Source organism: Orussus abietinus, unplaced genomic scaffold (assembly GCF_000612105.2).
Source record: "Orussus abietinus isolate OABI.00-Male unplaced genomic scaffold, Oabi_2.0 scaffold230, whole genome shotgun sequence".
Taxonomy (NCBI): Eukaryota; Metazoa; Arthropoda; class Insecta; order Hymenoptera; family Orussidae; genus Orussus; species Orussus abietinus.
In genome coordinates, this window is record NW_019394379.1 from 35,738 (window position 1) to 53,644 (window position 17,907).

A 17,907-nucleotide genomic window follows, 5' to 3' on the forward strand; every position below is an offset into this window, starting at 1 on the left:
TTGACTGTATTTGACACATTTTGATGACAGAACTCTGATCCGGTTTGATTTTACAACGGAAGAGTTTTGCAACTGTATGCTATCATGAAAGTTATTGAACTACGACCAAATACAGCCTTAATTAATCAGAATTTTGAAAAGTATCAGTTTTCGGCAGAAATTGTACCCGTTGAAATCGTAACAAGTCTCGAAAAAGGTGAACTTAAGAATTATTTATAATTTGTGCATGGTTTTTACTGATATGTACTTCGTTAATTTATCAAGACATTTAGTCGCGTTTAAAAGATTATCATTAACGAAAAAATGATGTTTTGTCGTTCAATTTATTTATTGATAATTAATAACATTATGAAAGCTTTTAACGATGAGTGAAAATTAATTGTAGATGTCTTTCGAGTGGAAGTAAGTTCGTCTCAAGAGTCATGGCTTGAAGCTAGATTATTTGCATTTCACAATCATCTCTTTAAAAATCCCTTTGATATGTCATGCTGGTTTGTTGACGTGGATGGAAGAGTTTGGCGACTAGAACAGGATGGCACTTTGAAACCTGTTGGGACGATTACGATTCAAAGCGACAAGTACCATGGTTCCATGTACAACCCATCGATTAAATTTGGTTCAAGAAACATTGCGGTGATATCCAATGGTTGTGGAAACTTACAGATTATAATTGAAAATGGTAATGAAGGAACTAAGCCGTTTACTTTTGATATCGATTGTGGTATCGTCATGGATGCACAGCATATAAAGGATAAAAAATTGACAATTGTCACACTATGCAGTGTAGTAGATATTGATGGAAAGAAATGTTCACGAATTACATTACTCTCTTACCTTCATGAAATACAAGAAGATTCAGTAGAAGTGGTAACTTTCAAATCTAAACAGACTCTGAGAGTACGAGGTGCCGTGGAATGCATTTATATGGAAAGAAATGGTAATTACATACAGATTGTTAGTCAAGAGGCTGCAGCTTTTGAACACGACGAATCATCTTCCAATGAAGATAACGCGTCTATGGAAAAAGATGTTGAAGTGGCCAAAACTCCACGCTATTATTGGTCTCAGGATGAAGACACCCTTACAGTGTTGTTTAAGGTACCAAATAACAGTGAGAAAAGTAAACTTAAAATAAATGTAGCTCCATTTAGCATATCCATCTTATTGGATGATATAATATTATTACAAGGGAATACTCGACATAGATTAGAATCAGAATTGACCACCTGGGAACGTGAGAAAGATACTTTAAAAGTTAATCTTTTCAAGTTTGAATGTGGTTTAATGTGGAACGAATTGATCGAAGGGGACATTGGTGCAGAATACCTGCCTAATGAAACATTAGCTGCTGAAATTCACTTAAGGTATCATTGCACTCGCCAATTTAGGTTCGAATTATTATTTAAAACAAATATAACTGCAGCTTCTACTATTCTTAATTTTTAGGTTGGCACATTTGTGTACAGATATGCAAGATAACAAGTCTACAGATCAAGCTGCAATTGGATTCAATGCAGAACAAATGGAAGAATGTGATTTACTAGGCAAAGAACATTGCCTGCAAAGAATTAATTTCAATAGCTATGAAACAACACATTTAATAAATTTTGGTACATACAATACAATACTTTTTACATGCAGCCTAAAACATGGTCAAGCTCTGTGCTTGAGACAAGATCACGATGGCTGTGTATGGGAAACCGAAGAAGTTGATAGTGAAGATTGGAATTTGGAGCATGTACATACCTTTCCAGGATTTGGTTATATCGAAGCCAGTAAAACGAACAAGAAATTCTGCATTTCACCACCTGGTAAGTGTCATCTCGGTTTGATTACTTGAGAAAGATTTCATCCCGGCATATGCATATATTTCAGATTGGTCTTATATTGCCATAATTGAACATACTCGTCATGTATTCATCTACGAAACACCCAAAAAAGATGCACAGGTAGGGAGACAACGAATTCTGGATTTAGGTTGTGAAGCGGCACATATTATGGGTGTCTGTGCTACTAAAAAGTATTTAATTCTATTGACAAAAAATCAACTCTATCACGTACGAGTTAACTCGTAAAGCATGTTAAATTTATTGGTAACAGCCACGTGATTCTCACTTTATACAGTTTAAATAAACTATAGTACAAACGCAATAATCATTATTTTCGTAGTTGTTCTTCGATAACATATAACGATACAGTGGAATTTTCTCTGCGACTCTCCTACTTAGGGTGACAAGTTACACAAACGATCATTAATCAAAAACGTTATACAAACCCAGATCCAACTAATAATTAGTATTCTACGTTTCTTTACTCTTTTCATAAGTAGAGGCTTAATCTAAATGTTTCCAAATTTAAGTAACATCGTCATTTAGCCTTTATAACATTTTCATAATCATGTTATCAAATAATTTTCCTTCTGCATTATTTCAAACTCATTTATCTTTGTTGAATAAGAACTATGGAACTATTTTTAACCAATTAGCGTCATATCCTCAGAAAAATATGACTTGTTGGAATTCTGTCTGTCGTAAAAAAATAGAATGGAGCAACATGCCGTCGTAACATTAGAAACTTTTATTTACATTTGGTTTGATTATATTAAATACTTTATGATTTTCACGCTTACATTATTGGTGTTTTGTCCATCATTACAAGTTCTCTGAATTTAATCTGATGCGGTTTCTACTATTTAGGATAATAGTATAATATGTAATAGCAGTAGAGAAGAAAGCGACAAAAGTCACGCTGGTTTAGATACTGGAATGTATGTACTTTATAATACGAGATACGTGACCGTGTTTTGTTAGTTAAATTTGATTTTATGACATACATGTATGTAGGCATGTATGATTGTGCCATATAGGTAACAGTAATATACCCCTTGAAATTATTTAAATTGTTTAGCATTGTTTGTTATTGATACTGTAAATAATGCACAAGTGTAAGGTTTTATACCTGTTCAAAGCTAAATATTAGGGAGACTGGAAAGTAATGTCGTCTCTGCGCATTAAATTTAATGTAAGAAAACGACATTACATTCCCGCTCCCCCTAATATACTGATTATTAAATATAAAGGAAAGAATAACAAACACTTCTCAAGTTAATGAAATAACCTTATTATGTGTAATATTTACAAAGTATTTACATCGTCTTTTATAAGCTAATTTAATTCATTGTAATTAATGAATACATCCTAGATAGAAATACATAAAGTGAAGTCACTCGATGTAAATTTGCATATTGTATTATTCACATTTAAGAACAAATTAGGTCTCTGTCGAATTTTGACTTTCCATTGGTGATATTTAAACACATGAAGGTTAGATCTGGGTTTGCGTGAATTACTTTCGTTACATTTTTTTTTTTTCAATCACGAATCTAGATGTAGAACAAAACCAATTCGAAAAAGTGAAAAATTCTTCATCCTGTTTCAACTCGTCTTTCACCTATTTCTCTGTAACGAGTTCCAAACAAGGTTTCTTGTTTTATTACATCTTGTGGCCCTCTTATGCTCAAATGAATACTTAGCTTTCTCTTTCATACTGTCCAGTCTTATTGGTAGAATATCACGATTCGTGCTTAACACTATTTATTACGAGCTTTTTCGATAAAATATCGAAGCCTCCTTAGTAAGTTATCTATCGACGAAGGATCATTAGGATCTCTGTTCCAAATGATACGATTTTTGAAGGTTTCCGGAAAATGTACAATGGCTTTGGGCATTCCATGTATGTCCTTTTCATATATCGATAACGGAGTGCCTTTCTCGCAGATATAATAATGTTTTGTACTTTGGCTCAAATGACGTCCATAATTTGTCGGTGTACCCTGTAGGAAGAGCACGCTATTGACTTCAAAGAATTGAGGTTCCGTTTCGTTTTCCTCGGCGTCGTAGGACTCGGGCGATACAAAAGGGAAATAACTCGGAAGTCGGAGGCTCTTTTTGTTTGTGCACAGCTGGTACGGTAACTTGAAATTCTCATTAATGAATAATAAATCTTTGGCGCAGACGCGCATGTTGATATTGTCATTCGGTTTCCATAGCGCTTCGCAGAATATTTTGATCTGCTTATGCCTGAAAAAATATCACTCATACAGTAGAATAAATAACAGAAATTCAGTCTTTAAAAGCGATGAAAAAATGAATAGAGTATTGTCGTACTATTGACATACTATCTTGAACCAAGTAGATTATTGTAAAGGAATAAAAAAACATTAATTGCTTAACAATATTACCAGATACCGCAGATAGTGAGAGTTCTTTTTAAATACAAAGGTTTAATTGGAACTCTGATTGGTTTAATTTATTAATGAGTTAAAAATTTAAATATCCTTGATTTTTCAAACTTACTCACCGGGTGTTTATGTATAATTTGCTCACATCTTCTTCTCCGAGGTAATGAGCATCCAAGATATGTAACGTAGGGACTTTTCGTTGTTTCGAGTATTCACCCCTACAGCTCCATACCATTTCTGCAAACACAAGTGTGCCTCGTGGTAACTCTACGCTCTTGGAAAATTTAGTCCAACGGCCTTTAGTGTAAAGGTAAACTTTGGTTCTTCCTAAACTTATGAAAAATGTCGCTTTCCAGTTTTCGTCATTGTTGGGAGCAGTAGCGCATGGCATGCAGTACCAATTATTCAAGAAATTTTTGAAGGTTGTTTCATCATCTTCATTAAGGATCCTTCCTGTATTTTCTAGCAACTGTGTATTAAACTGTATGTTACGTATAATTTCACGGGGTTCCCCATCACTTGGCTTCGTACGACCTACGTCCTCTAGCTTCCAGTCCTTAAGACTCGCTTCTCGCAATATCGCTTGCCTGTCCTCTATACGATTTGTATCTTCAGAAAAAGTAATCGTTTTAAGCAGGCTTGCAATTTGTCTTCTTCCAAGAGATTCGTTGGACTCGATTACATAGGACAGGAATCTTGTATCCTTTTCTAATTCTGCCTTTGGAACGAGTTCAATGACGGAGAGGTTTGACCCTTTTGCGGAACTCATTTCGAAAATCTCATTAGCTCTGGATAGGTAATCAATAATGTGTTCAACATTAGAGCGTTTTCCTTTACATATCAGATACCTTTCGGAATTAGCCGGTCGTGAAGAATTGGGCTTAAATAGGCAAACTTCCGAAAAACAGCGGTACATGAGATAAACGAGTCCAACACTGAAAGGAGTGAAAATATCGAATAGCTTTGTCACAAAATGACCACCATCTCTAACAATCATCAAGCTAACCAAACACTGGCATAAGTACAACTGTTGCGATAGGATTTCTTGAATGTTCTCCCGGTCCTTTACAGAAAATCCACCATCGGACATCATGAAATGTACTCCTACTCCCTTCGTTTGTCTCATAATCAAATCTCTAAAAGCTCTTTGATTTTCGGAGTCAAACACATTTCCATCATCTTTAGGTCCATAGTAAGGATGAAAAGTTTCGCAGGGTCCAGCATAAAAGTCGTCCAGCTTGAAATCATTTTCCTTCTTTAATGTAAAACCAAATCCTTTTGCATGCCATTTTTTTCTGTACAGTACGTACTCACTGAAACCACCAGGACCGGCACACACGTCAGCAAAGTACAATAATTCGTTACATTTATTTGGCAATCCATTTCTATCCAACACATTTGCATTGGTAAACATAAAGTCACAAGCTTTGTCAATGTTGGCCATTTTAACAGCAGCTCGATTTAAGAAGAAAGCCCCCCTAATGGTTTCAAATGGATTGCATCGCATGTGAGCTCGTCGTTTTCCTAATTTATCTAAGGAACCAAATATATCTTTATACTTCAGAATATCTTCAACTATATCGGCATGACAGAAATCTGCTTCGCCATGTAAAGATTCCTTTGTAGGACCTGTACGCATCCAATCTTTCATTTCATCTTCGAAAGGTAATTCCTTATGTTCATTTTTTAACCAATTCATATCTTCTGGACATTTTACCACTTCGTAGTCTCGGAAATTTTCCCATTTTTCTTTTGCATCTTCTAATCCAGGTACCTCATAACCAATACCTCTAAGATCTTTTTGTGTAGATTCCTTAACAGGTTCTAAACGACCTTGTTCATCTTTTCCTAATCCTTTACCAACCCATCCCATTTTTCTCATCATATGCTCCCCTTTATTTTTTGGAGCCACTTTTGCCTCTTTGAAATGTGAGTTAGAATTACTTTGGGTAGATTCGTAAGTAGTCTTATCTTCGTATCTCATCTTCTTGCTGGTATTCTGCATCAAATCCATTTCATTCGTAAAGGTAGCTGAATACGTTCGTTTTTTCTTCATTTCAGTCTCCGTTTCATTTTCACCGTTGTGCTTAGGACTATACTCACTAGAACTTGAATCTAAAAATAAACATGTATCTAGTTGAAAATATAATTGTCGAAATAATGTGAAAAACAAGTCAATAATAATTTGCATTGCAATGATGTACCAAGCATGTATTGGCTATTCTATGAAATTAAATGAGTACACGTATCTCAGGTAGTAATTCATTAAATTTTAATGCAAGTAATTAGGTTAGGTTATACAATTATTAAAATTACATAAAATATGAATAAATATGCTATTGCTTTGTACTCATATTTGTACTATTAAAGTTATATCCTTAAATCTGTATAAAGCAGTAATATCATACTAACTCCTCAATCGTTAAAAATTGAGAAACAAGATCCAATAAGATATAAAATAGACGGAAATAATAACATTTCTTTACCTATTATAACCTAATTCTGTTATTTTTAATTCTCTAATACTAAATAGTTACATACACACAGAAAGATAAACATAAATTTGAGACCAGGAGCAACATAAGAGGTACGCTATATAATCAGTAAATATGAGCCTAAATCTCTTTTGTTTGTTTTTGATAATCACTTATTTAAACTATTACTATTTATACTTAACGAATACATGGTATAAATAAATTGCGCTCGATCTTAAGATTATTGTCCAATACTTACCGCTTAAATTTGCCTCCATTTTGCGACGGTTGCCTTAGCTACAAGATCGCGAGAAATTGATGAACAGCTCTTAACAATATTTTCAACTTTAATAAAAATTAAGTTGTAAAAAACAGCATCGTAGAATCTTCGTTGAATTCGTCATATTAAACTGTCCATAAACTAAGTCATAATCGACGGATGATGAGAGTAGCCACGACTTGAGGAACATAGTTATAGAACTTATTTCGACACGAACGCTATTATGCCATTATTTCTACGGATGTTTGTGGTACCCTGTACACCCAATACATCATTTCAATAGCGGGACGAAGGATGAGGAACCTAGTAGGTGGGCACTGCCCGTGTGAGAGTTTTAGAGGTTCCTATGAGAGTGTCCGCCCCCTGGAGGAATCCCAAAAACCGATCCCCTTCAATTTTTACAAATTTTAAAATTATCTGTAATATATATAAAATATATAAATATAATATCGGAGATGAGGTGGGAGATTGCTCACGGGCAAAGTGCGCTATCGGTCCTGTGCTGCCTCCTGGTGGAGGGTATGAACGGTTAACGTACTGGCCTCACTTTACCCCAGGTTCTCTCTGATAAACGTGAATGTGAATAAGCAATCTCTTCTCTCACATTCTCTATGGAAAAGAATTTTGTGGAATCCATGGTCGTGTCGATCAGTATGTATGAAAGCGGCATTGAAAAATAGTAATCTTGTTTTTAATAAGCGCCAGTAATGGCAGCTACTCTTTGTGCGAAGAGACTGGTCTCAGCGAGATTCAGTCTTCTTAAAACTCCTAAACGAAATGGTTACGTAGTGCTGTAAGTATTTTCGACCGATCTTCTGTTTCTGTTGAGGTTATATCACTTTTTATGATACAATTACAATTTTTAACTCTGTATATACGTTGTGTCATCTTTGCCTCAAAAGTGTTCCCGAAATTGGTGAGGATTTGCCAGAAAAGAATCCTCTATTGAAGGAAGACGGATTGCCAGAGTTCAATCAATTTACAATCGAAAAGTGCATCGCTACAATTTGCAGACAGACGGTCGAGTTTGAACAGGAAGTCAAAAATGTGGAAAAGTACATACAAGGTAATTTTAATGGTTATCGAGTCTGGAAAAATATCCATCACACCTGGGAGTAATATGTTATAATACTAAAGGTATTCTTGGTTTTATCTTATTGATCGTAACTGTTAAATTGTTTTTCATTAATCGATAGCACACGAAGAAGTTGATTTATTTAAGGATGCTTTGGGTCCCATTGAAGAGCTGAAGGATCCTTTGGAGACAACTTGGGGTATATCAAAAGTATTGTTTTATGGTAATCAGAGTTTGATGCCTACAAAGTATTACTACAAACTTCATACTCGAGCCGTTAAGTCGATTGGGCAGAGATTAGTGAGCGTACCCATTTATCGATTATGTAAAAAAGTTCTTGAGAATGATAAAAATGGATTAACAGAGGAACAGATGGTTATTGTACGTAAATATGTACTTGAAGGTAGATTAAATGGTATAGATATCACAGGCAGAAAGGTCAAAACATTTAATTTCGATTTACAAAGGATTTACTCCTTTCGTGATGAATTCAATGAAAAACTAAAGGTTTGTACAAAATATTGTAGTATTACTGATAGTATGGGAACGATATTAACATAAATAACATTACAGATATCAACAAATTTATTTAAACATACGATAGATAATCCAAATGTTATGAAGGATTTTCCTGAAGATTTCCTGAAACTAATTGCATTAGATCCATCGCAACCATATAGAGGACCGTGGACAGTGACATTGAAACCATATATTTATGAACCATTTTTAGGTGTGTACAGACAGAAACTTAAAATTAAAAATAGAATCTTAAATTTGAAAATTAAGTCCTGATATTTCTATATGTCCTTTCAAACATCTCCCTTTTTAAATGTTTAGAGTATTGCCCTGATCGTGATATGAGGTTGAACATATGGGAAGCAAACGTGACACGGTCGTCATTGTACAATGACTCTTCGCTACAAACAAGTACCCCACTGGAAGAAATTAGGTTTATGAAAACTGAACAAGCTCAAATATTGGGTTATAAGCATTATGCCCACATGAGCATGGAGACCAAAATGGCTGGCAGCTTAGATGTTGTTTATAATTTTCTAGACACACTTTTAGCAACAGGTATGTAACTACTTAAGGCATTTTGTTAACAACTACCTCTATATATTATTAATCAGATTTGTAATCTCTAAAACGCATATGCAGCTCGTCCAGCCCAAGAAGAAGAATTAGCATCTCTGTCTGAATTTGCTGCAGAACGAGGGTTTAATGGACACCTTAGACAATGGGATGTTCCATACTGGAGCAGGAAGCAATTGCGTAGTGTACATAAGTAATTTCAATTTGTGAAAAAAGATATATTTGAGTCACGTGTAGAATAACTTATAGTAATTTAAATGTTATTTCAGCTATAAGGAAGAAGTGATACGAGAATATTTTTCTCTACCGAATGTACTGGATTCCCTCTTCCAGCTCTTAGAAACGCTATTTGATTTAAAGATTGTAGAAAATAAGAGAGTCGATGTGTGGCATCAGGACGTAAGGTTTTTTAACATTTTCGACTTAACTGAATCCAGCATTGAACCAGTTGCAGGTATTTACCTAGATCCTTACGCTAGACTAAAAGGAAAAGTGGATTTACTAGGAAGCGAAGGGTTGATGATAACAATGAGAAGTAAGTGTCCAAGCACACAGAGCACGCCTCTGGCTGCTTTGATATTTTGCTTTCAACCTCCAAGTGATGGGAAACCTTCTTTGCTCACTTTTAAAGAAGTTCTTGCTCTGTTCGAGAAGGTATAATAAATTAAACGATACACTTATGGTAAAGGAAAATCTGAACTACAATTCTTATTCGTTTCCATTCATTTTTCAGACCGGACTTGCACTGCAGCATTCATTAAGCAAAGTTAATTACTCCGAGGTAGCAGGTTCAACGAATGTCGAATGGGATATTGTCAAGACTAGCGGGCAGCTCTTGGCAAATTGGTATGACATTAGTATTTTCGAAGTATGATATTTCACAATTACCTTGAAATGTTTTAACTGTCCGACCTTTGGGGAATCCTAAACTTAAAATGATATTAAAAATACGAGGATACGTCTTTTACTGGTAGGAGTCTAAAATTGCTAATATTTTTCTTACTGTCGTAAATAGGGCTTATGAACCATCTTTAATAAGACAGTTTGGTACTCATTATAAGACCGGAGAGCAGTTGCCCGATGAATTGGTTGAATCGATTAAATACATTAAATTGCATTTAGCTGGTTACAAACTATGCCAAGAACTGTATTTGTCTCGATTTGATCTCGAACTATACTCCAAGTAAGTAATACTAAATTAGTCTTGAATGCAATACATTTATACATTAAATATAATTTATTTCAGAGAGGAATTCTGGGTACCGATGATGAAACGTCTTTGGAAAATGCATTTTGTCATCCCCGAGTACAGAAAGGATTCTCATATTTGTTCATTCAGTGAAATATTTACTAGCGAGTGGGGAGCAGCTTATTACAGGTAATACAAGATACTGATTATACGAGTCCCCTCTTTATTAACAGAATTTCTTTTCAGCGGAATTTGGTCTCGAATGATCGCGGCTGATATATACAGCGCATTTCAAGAAGTACCCGCCGGCGATAAAGCTGAGAAGAAAAAGATTGCGGAACGATTTCGCGACACGTTCCTGTTTTTAGGGGGAGCTTACAAGGGAAGAGAAAAATTTCGACGATTCCGAGGTAGGGATCCTAATCCGACAGCCCTCCTCAAAAGCCTAGGATTAACAGCACAAAGAGACCTCGACAAGTAACTTTTTGGTAAGCAATCGAGATGACAGTACCGCGCATTACGAAGAGTATGTATACAACTTCTTACAACCCCGACAAGAATTATGTGAGCGTACAAGACTTTGTAGAAATTAGATATATATTACTATATTATACCGTTTATACAATGTTACATGTCACAAGGTAAAGCCAATGCTAAGCGTAACAGTAGTGCATTCTTGTAAAAATATCAATTTATTTAAGTGAATGTCCGCAACTGCAAAATCTGATCTTTATCAAACTAATTTAAGGGAATAACAAATTTCAATCGGTGAATTATGCTACTAATTTGTAATTGTTATGATATTAAAACAACCTAGAAATTACGCATTTTTAACAATACTTAGAAGCCAATTATCTTAATCTCCGTTATTAATTCCGTTGATACCACACCTCTGATAGGGCCTTAATTACTTACATTTAAGTAACTGGATAAAAATTTCTTTCTAAATGCAAGTTAATCAATCATTGGTCAATTATGTGTTATATTCTCAGCTCAGAATTCAATTGTTTTCAAGCAGTAGTTATTCAGGCTGGTGGACTTTGTAACACAAATTTTTGCAAATACACGTTTTATACCATCATTAAAATTGATAAATTTTATCAGCTTAATATACTTAACATGAAAAATATATTAATAACATATGATCATGACGGATACACACAGAGATCCCTTCATACTATTACAAATTATCCAAAATTATAGACATCTGTTTGTATAATTATTCTAGCTAGCATAGTTTAAAAGTAAGTAGTGCACTGCACTGTATACGTTATACCGTTATGCCAAAGCAGTCGCGATAATACTGATAAAAAGTAAAATTATGATAACCCAATAGATACAGACGGAGTCTGACCAATTAGTCCTTCGTATATGTCGCGTGCCATCGATTAAACGTTCATCGGTTTTCTCCATATGATCCGCTAGATCTTCGATTATCTCTGGAACCAGATTAAATTTATTACTAGGGTGCTCAAATTTACATAAATGTCTATAAATTTCAATATATTCCATTGAATTACCATTTTGATGATCCACTTCACTATTAATAGCCTGTGCAATATTCTTCTGTCTAGAAATTACTTTCGATAATTCCGCTAAACCATCTTCTTGTTCTATAAGAGATATAATGTTGAAATAAAGTCGTATATTTTAAAGTAATTAGTAACTAGCCAAGTTACCTTGTAGCATTTGTTGTTGTCGCTTCTTTAAATCATCAATAGATACGTGTACATCAATTGGTTGATCGTCGTCGTTGTCGATACCCCAACTAGTTGTCCCTCTATCTGCAAATGCTGATGTACTAGACCTCATTAAATCGGCACGTGCTACAGCCAAGTCTGTAGATCTCGATTCGTATAATCGTTGTAATTGAACTTCTTTGCTTTCCAATTGTTCAATCTGTCTTGACCTACGTTCAGCTTCTTCTACAGTACTGAATACATTATTAATTTAAGGAATATTATGCAATATATCAAATTTTAAGACTTATATATTTGCTTCTAAAGTATCTAAAGTTAGAAATATGTTCGTCATAGAAGGATACATTGTTCTAAACTTTGAAGCCTCTTCGACTTTCTTCCTTAACTGTCTTACTTCAGCGTTGTACTGCTTCATCCGAAAACGGATGTTCGCCGATAAGGCTGCAAATGCTTGAGAAGTTCTCACTTCTCGATTACGCATCGTCAGTTCTTCCATGATATCTCGAAAAAGCTTCTCGCAGGCATCATACTCCAATAACCTAATGCACGAGTAATGTAAACATTTTGAAATCATCTAATATAAATTGAGAACGGTATAACTGAGATATTATCATACTCTAAAATATAACAGGGAAATTGTGTACAAATAAAGTTCATCGTTGTAACGTACCAGGGATCATTGTCATCGATACGGATAAGAGCCATCCTTTCAATGACCCTTAACCTCGTTAATTAACAATTAATAATTCAGCCCTAATATTTTTCTAGTCCTCGGTGCCACTCGTACCTAATGGTAAACTACAAATATAGATAGTACGGTTCACACATCACGAATTTTGTAAATAAAATTCCGGATACTCAATTATTATCTAATAATTGCATTAATAATAAACGACACGATGAAATGACAGATTTTGGTTTGTTTCTATTGGCACATGTGCAGTGATAAAACTTCAGTCGCTCTGTAAATATTAAACATGTCAAATGTAGAGGCACGTTCGACTTAACAAATAGCCACAACAAAAAAGCAGCACCATCTGTCGTACGATGTCTCGAAGCTGGTCCACGAAATTTCAAATATGAACCACGTACGATCTGATGGTAATTCTTAATATTCATGTTTAGCCTTATCGCAGAAATGCAGTAGATAACAGCACGTGCACACTTCCTGTACCTAAGCTGCATATTATTGAAACTTGATATAACCACTGTTTAAACATGTAAAATAGTTTCCCAAAGACAGTATTTCTTGCATACAGATGTTCTACTTTTATTTAACTTTGAACTAACGTAAGGCTCCTTATTTTCAAGAGATAGCACGAGACTTCTGCTCGATGATGTATTTTTAATTGAAACCCTCGATATAGAGGGAGCACGAAAGTTAATTAAAGTTAAATTCGAAACTGCCTGTATTCCATTATAACATTTTATTTAGCGCAAAGTTCGTGAGAAAATCGTAAGAAAATCGACCACCACGAGACTTCTGCTCGATTACGTATTTTTAATTGAAACCCTCGACATAGAGGGAACACAAAAGTTAATTAAAGGTAAATTAAAACTGCCTCTGTTCCATTATAACATTTTATTTCGCGCAAAGCTCCTAATGGTATTACAATTCCTAGAACATGAACCTTAGAAAATGCTTAATAAGCCACTAATCAAGGAGCATATGCACCGAGAGCAGATGTTTCCGAACACCAATGTCCTTCCAGTCCGATGATACCATCGACTTAATTATATTCCTTAAACTCCCCTGAACGCAATATTACCATACGAGTTTCCTTCCTTTCTCCTTTTTTTTCGGTGCATTCGGTCTCATCTTGCAATTCGAACGTTGCAGTATTGCAGATGGAATCTTGTTACGTCAGTCCATTTCGATCGGACGATGAGGTCCATTGACGTCACAGGCCGAATGCATTTAATCCCTCCCCGCGGCGCCTTTCTGCCGCGGTTCTCGATGCGTTCTTTCTGCATCTTTTAACATGCCCATTAACGACAGCACGCTCCGGAAATAATTAACCGCCCGTCCTCGATTAAGGAGTCCAAATAGAGAAATAATCGGCTCGATTGAATTCGTTAAACGGGGAATGTTAATTATCTATAACTTCGCAGAAGGAGGAGGCTGATGAAGATCCCAGGCTCGGCGGATGATCGCATCGTCGCACTCGAGAAGTTTAAGGGGATCTGTGTCTGAAATGGCACCCATAAATACCACGTGAGAAAATCGACCACCGCGAGACGGGTGGGTGCGTCAGTTATTCGGTGGGAATGATAATAAGGTAAAAAATCCAGACCCGCTTTTGGGCCGTATCAATGAGGGACGTACCGCCGGTTTTTAGATATCGACCCAGAGGGCCCGAAAGAACCGAAACTGGTATGGCCATGTTCAGATGGGGATAGAGGCCGGAATCGCTCCGAACATTGCTGACCATCATGCCGATCATCTCGCCGGTTGACCACCGGATGACCGGTCCACCGCTGGTGCCGCTTTGCACGCAGCAGCTGGTCTGGACCATGCACCACGACACCCGGGAGACGTATCCTCTGGAAATCGTCGGCTCCGTCGACGGGAACAACGGGAATCCCACCAGGGCCACTGGCTCGCCTGGAACAAGGTTCTCCATTCATAAGTCCCTTTCCAGGCACTTATGGTGATATAAAACGGTACTTCTATATATAAGTCGACAAAATATTAATGAAACTTTTCTCCAAACTAGGTGTATGGATCATTTGATATCTCAACACGTGATTGTGGAGGTCCTGGGGAAGAACGCGATGTCGGAAATATCTAATAACGTAGACACTGGGATAATCAACCAACTGTCCACCTTTCCAGGCACTTATCGTGATATGAAAGGGCATTTCCAAATATAAATCGACAAAATATTAATGAAACTTTTCTCCAAACTGAGTGCACCGATCATTTGAAATTTCAACACGTGATTGTGGAGGTCCTGAGGAAGAACGCGATGCTTGTAAAATTTCCTAGAGCACCGTCGTAGGTGAGTTCAACTTCATTCTGGTATCACCAGGGAACATCGGAGGACCCAACGTCGACCGAATTATCTCTGCAGCGCAGAAGTCGGTCGATTCATTACGTGGTCATCGTTGGATGTCTTACCACGCAGAACGGGGCCACTCGCGGTGTTCATATTCCTCAGCAAGGGGTCCTGAGTCTCCTCCGGGTCGACACGGAGGATAGCCACGTCGTAAGGTTTGTTGTAGGTCGTCCTATAAACCAATCTCGCGACCGCGGAGGACGAGGACCGCCCGCGAAGAGACCGCCTCAACGTCACCCTAATGCGTCGACCCGGCGCCTAGGAAGGAGGAATCAAATCCTACAAACTCGTTATCTTATTTTTTTAGAGAGCTGACGTTTCGGGACGCTTTCCTCACACCTTTTTGACGACGTGGGAGCAAGTGAGAATCGTGCCCGTTTCCTTGCACAGGAGAATTCCGCTTCCCCAATCGGAACCGCAACGAACGACCACCACACTTCTCTCCGCCAAGTCTGTCGAAATTGTAAGGACTTAGAGGTCGGATCGGCTTGATAAAGAAGAATGATTTTTCTAGGGTTACCGTATAATCGAGAGTCTACTGACTGCTCGTCGGCGAGGTCTAATCCCGTGACTTGTCGCAGGCAAGGGGACAGATTTGCAACCAAGGTGAAGTCCACTCGTTCGCCGTCATAGCTGGTGGAGGACGCGATCACCATTCCGCAGATTGATCTGCTACCATGGAGAAGAGTGTTCATTAACTGGGTCGTTCCTTTATCCGACGAATCTTTGTAATGGCTCGTGTCCAGGTGTAAGGACAACTTGCGAGAGCTGCTCACGGACAGTTCCTTCCATAGCGTACATGGCTTTGGAAGAGAGCTTGTGCACATTTATTGACAGGGTACCCGCAAATTCTAGCTACTCTAGGAAGAAACGTCGCACGTGGACCCGAGCCACGAGTGTAGGAGAGTTCTGTCATTCAGCTTGATCATTTTATTTAGGTATTTTCATCGACTCTTGGAACTTACTTTGCACCGCTGACGTAGACGGGTCCACCTACTGAACTTGGATAAGCAATCGCGTCCGTAAGTAGGATCGATCCTTTGGATCCGAGGATTTTACTGACCACTCCTACCCCGACCGATCCAATGAATACTGGATTGCCAAAAGGAGTGGACTCGACTTCCACGAGAGAACCTCTGCCGGGATATACCATCTTCCTGGACAAGTTTCTTAGTACCTTTTGGATAGTCGAGGGTTCAACGTCGGCCGTTTTCTCAAGTTTTATCAGCAAGAACACGGGGAGTAGTTTCTTCGTGTATCGAGTCTCGTTCCCCACCTTCCATCCGCGAAAGTCATCGTCTAGGGTATCCTTCAGAAGAGGACATCTCCAGGCTGCCGCGATTACTCCTTCTCGTTCGAGGAGGGCCGACTCCTCTTCGAGGTTCGTTTCCGGATTTTTTAACTCTTCTCTGATCACCCGGAATGTCGACTCCTCTGCGATTTCTTCTTTGGCGAGCACCAAGTGTCCTGATTCCAAATTCGATATGAGTTTTAGGGTCTTGGGACATGTAGCTAGACAACCTTCTACGGAGGATCCGTGGGTCAAGACCCAGTTTTTGGATATCAAGGCACCGGAAGAGGCAGCTACTTCTCTGGTTCTTCTCGACGTCCAAGTATGCAGTAAAAGCACACTTTCAGGCTGCGTTTCTTCATCTACTGATCGGTCCTCTGGCATGATTATCTTCCTGAAAAACAGAGGAATTAATTTAACTTGCAACTCACATTATTAACACATTCGCGACCGGCATATCTTTTCCGTTTCAAATACCGAGTACCGGCGAAAATAATGAAATTCTGAAACTGGTTGTCGCAAACTTGTATCGTGTATCGTCATGGACGTGATTCACGTCAGCGGCAATCAGGAATAGAATTTAAAATGACGTGAATTCACGTCAGCGGTCGCGAATGTGTTAAGGTGATATGAACGTTGTCATACATACATATCAAAAAGTGAAAATATATATAAAACTTTTCCCCAAATTGGGTGCACCGAATTATCTGAAACTTTAACACGCGATTATGGAGGGCCCTACGGAAGAACGCGATGCTCGTGAAATTTGATTTATCGAAAAAGAAAAAATGTTTTCCTGTCTCTTGTCCGAGATAAATGCAGAATTTTTTTGTCGATAAATGAAATTTCACTAGTATCGCGTTCTTCCTTAGGGCCTCCATAATCTCGTGAGGAGGTATCGAATGATTTGGTACATCCAATTTCGAGTAAAAAGTTTTATCAATGTTGTCACGTTTTGATATATAGCATGACCCTTTCATATCACCTTAATCGCGATTCTACTTCGGAGGGGTGATATTATATAATGTATTTCAAGGTGTAAACATTCGAAGGGTAGATTTCTCATGAGCATATGTCGGCAGCGTTGAAGTTCTCCGATTCAGGAGTGAGCATCGTGCAAGACTAGTTTCGGAGTAAAAAGTTTTATCAATGTTGTCACGTTTTGATATATAGCATGACCCTTTCATATCACCTTAATCGCGATTCTACTTCGGAGGGGTGATATTATATAATGTATTTCAAGGTGTAAACATTCGAAGGGTAGATTTCTCATGAGCATATGTCAGCAGCGTTGAATTTCTCCGATTCAGGAGTGAGCATCGCGCAAGACTAGTTTCACTTATTCGCTCGTCACATTCGTAATACAGGCGATAATTGATGGTCGGCGTAACAATTGCCGCACGGAATTGGGTAGGGTACATTATCGTTTATTGCGATCGCTCGACGATCCAATTTGCTCGTCGCGAGAACGTCGCAATAATCGGGGTAAAGAGATATGACGGTGCGT

At 37.6% G+C, this 17,907-nt stretch overlaps 5 protein-coding genes across 7 annotated transcripts in view; 2 read left to right on the top strand and 3 right to left on the bottom strand.

Moving 5' to 3' along the window:
* On the top strand, positions 1 to 2,099 carry LOC105700119 (nudC domain-containing protein 1). Its single transcript, XM_012425728.2, has 4 exons — positions 1 to 196; positions 386 to 1,364; positions 1,447 to 1,811; positions 1,876 to 2,099. The coding sequence occupies exons 1-4, from the start codon at positions 85 to 87 to the stop codon at positions 2,073 to 2,075; spliced, it is 1,656 nt and encodes a 551-aa protein (XP_012281151.1). The 5' UTR covers positions 1 to 84; the 3' UTR covers positions 2,076 to 2,099.
* Positions 2,065 to 7,119, bottom strand: LOC105700118 (cap-specific mRNA (nucleoside-2'-O-)-methyltransferase 1). Its single transcript, XM_012425726.2, has 3 exons — positions 6,974 to 7,119; positions 4,360 to 6,355; positions 2,065 to 4,079 (listed from the first exon to the last, which is right to left on the bottom strand). Exons 1-3 carry the CDS (start codon positions 6,990 to 6,992, stop codon positions 3,590 to 3,592), a joined length of 2,505 nt encoding a protein of 834 aa, XP_012281149.1. The 5' UTR covers positions 6,993 to 7,119; the 3' UTR covers positions 2,065 to 3,589.
* Positions 7,120 to 7,618: 499 nt separating this feature from the next.
* LOC105700121 (probable cytosolic oligopeptidase A) lies at positions 7,619 to 11,173 on the top strand. The gene is made up of 11 exons (XM_012425730.2): positions 7,619 to 7,787; positions 7,897 to 8,060; positions 8,191 to 8,576; positions 8,643 to 8,799; positions 8,907 to 9,143; positions 9,228 to 9,354; positions 9,431 to 9,815; positions 9,895 to 10,007; positions 10,177 to 10,344; positions 10,408 to 10,539; positions 10,597 to 11,173. Exons 1-11 carry the CDS (start codon positions 7,702 to 7,704, stop codon positions 10,829 to 10,831), a joined length of 2,190 nt encoding a protein of 729 aa, XP_012281153.1. The 5' UTR covers positions 7,619 to 7,701; the 3' UTR covers positions 10,832 to 11,173.
* On the bottom strand, positions 10,940 to 13,030 carry LOC105700122 (syntaxin-8). Its single transcript, XM_012425731.2, has 5 exons — positions 12,721 to 13,030; positions 12,395 to 12,589; positions 12,030 to 12,283; positions 11,871 to 11,963; positions 10,940 to 11,789 (listed from the first exon to the last, which is right to left on the bottom strand). The coding sequence occupies exons 1-5, from the start codon at positions 12,753 to 12,755 to the stop codon at positions 11,629 to 11,631; spliced, it is 738 nt and encodes a 245-aa protein (XP_012281154.1). The 5' UTR covers positions 12,756 to 13,030; the 3' UTR covers positions 10,940 to 11,628.
* A 626-nt stretch (positions 13,031 to 13,656) lies between these two features.
* The window catches only part of LOC105700102 (peroxisomal leader peptide-processing protease), a 69,331-nt gene continuing 65,080 nt past the window's right edge, over positions 13,657 to 17,907 (bottom strand). The window contains exons 2-7 of one of the 3 annotated variants that reach the window (XM_012425692.2): positions 16,075 to 16,794; positions 15,630 to 15,778; positions 15,449 to 15,561; positions 15,172 to 15,367; positions 14,377 to 14,655; positions 13,657 to 14,240 (exon numbers count right to left, since the gene is read on the bottom strand). In XM_012425692.2, the coding sequence (XP_012281115.1) occupies positions 14,149 to 14,240; positions 14,377 to 14,655; positions 15,172 to 15,367; positions 15,449 to 15,561; positions 15,630 to 15,778; positions 16,075 to 16,784 (1,539 nt within the window). In that variant the 5' untranslated portion in view covers positions 16,785 to 16,794 and the 3' untranslated portion in view covers positions 13,657 to 14,148. Of the gene's footprint in view, positions 14,241 to 14,376; positions 14,656 to 15,171; positions 15,368 to 15,448; positions 15,562 to 15,629; positions 15,782 to 16,074; positions 16,795 to 17,907 lie in introns of all 3 variants that reach the window. The other 2 variants (XM_012425694.2, XM_012425691.2) reach the window with 2 other exon arrangements.

What these genes read in the sequence shown, in the direction of transcription:
- LOC105700122 (XM_012425731.2), bottom strand. Translation starts at nt 12,755, where the DNA reads ATGGCTCTTATCCGTATCGATGACAATGATCCCTG. An exon ending in GCTTCAAAGTTTAGAACAAT is followed by an intron (nt 12,284 to 12,394) that starts GTATCCTTCTAT and finishes TAATGTATTCAG; the next exon opens with TACTGTAGAAGAAGCTGAAC. An exon ending in ACAACAACAAATGCTACAAG is followed by an intron (nt 11,964 to 12,029) that starts GTAACTTGGCTA and finishes TATCTCTTATAG; the next exon opens with AACAAGAAGATGGTTTAGCG.
- LOC105700118 (XM_012425726.2), bottom strand. An exon ending in AAATTATACATAAACACCCG is followed by an intron (nt 4,080 to 4,359) that starts GTGAGTAAGTTT and finishes ATATTTTTTCAG; the next exon opens with GCATAAGCAGATCAAAATAT.
- LOC105700119 (XM_012425728.2), top strand. Translation starts at nt 85, where the DNA reads ATGAAAGTTATTGAACTACGACCAAATACAGCCTTAATTAATCAGAAT. An exon ending in CGTAACAAGTCTCGAAAAAG is followed by an intron (nt 197 to 385) that starts GTGAACTTAAGA and finishes AATTAATTGTAG; the next exon opens with ATGTCTTTCGAGTGGAAGTA. An exon ending in GCTGCTGAAATTCACTTAAG is followed by an intron (nt 1,365 to 1,446) that starts GTATCATTGCAC and finishes CTTAATTTTTAG; the next exon opens with GTTGGCACATTTGTGTACAG.
- LOC105700121 (XM_012425730.2), top strand. Translation starts at nt 7,702, where the DNA reads ATGGCAGCTACTCTTTGTGCGAAGAGACTGGTCTCAGCGAGATTCAGT. An exon ending in TTCTTGCTCTGTTCGAGAAG is followed by an intron (nt 9,816 to 9,894) that starts GTATAATAAATT and finishes TTCATTTTTCAG; the next exon opens with ACCGGACTTGCACTGCAGCA. An exon ending in GATCTCGAACTATACTCCAA is followed by an intron (nt 10,345 to 10,407) that starts GTAAGTAATACT and finishes AATTTATTTCAG; the next exon opens with AGAGGAATTCTGGGTACCGA.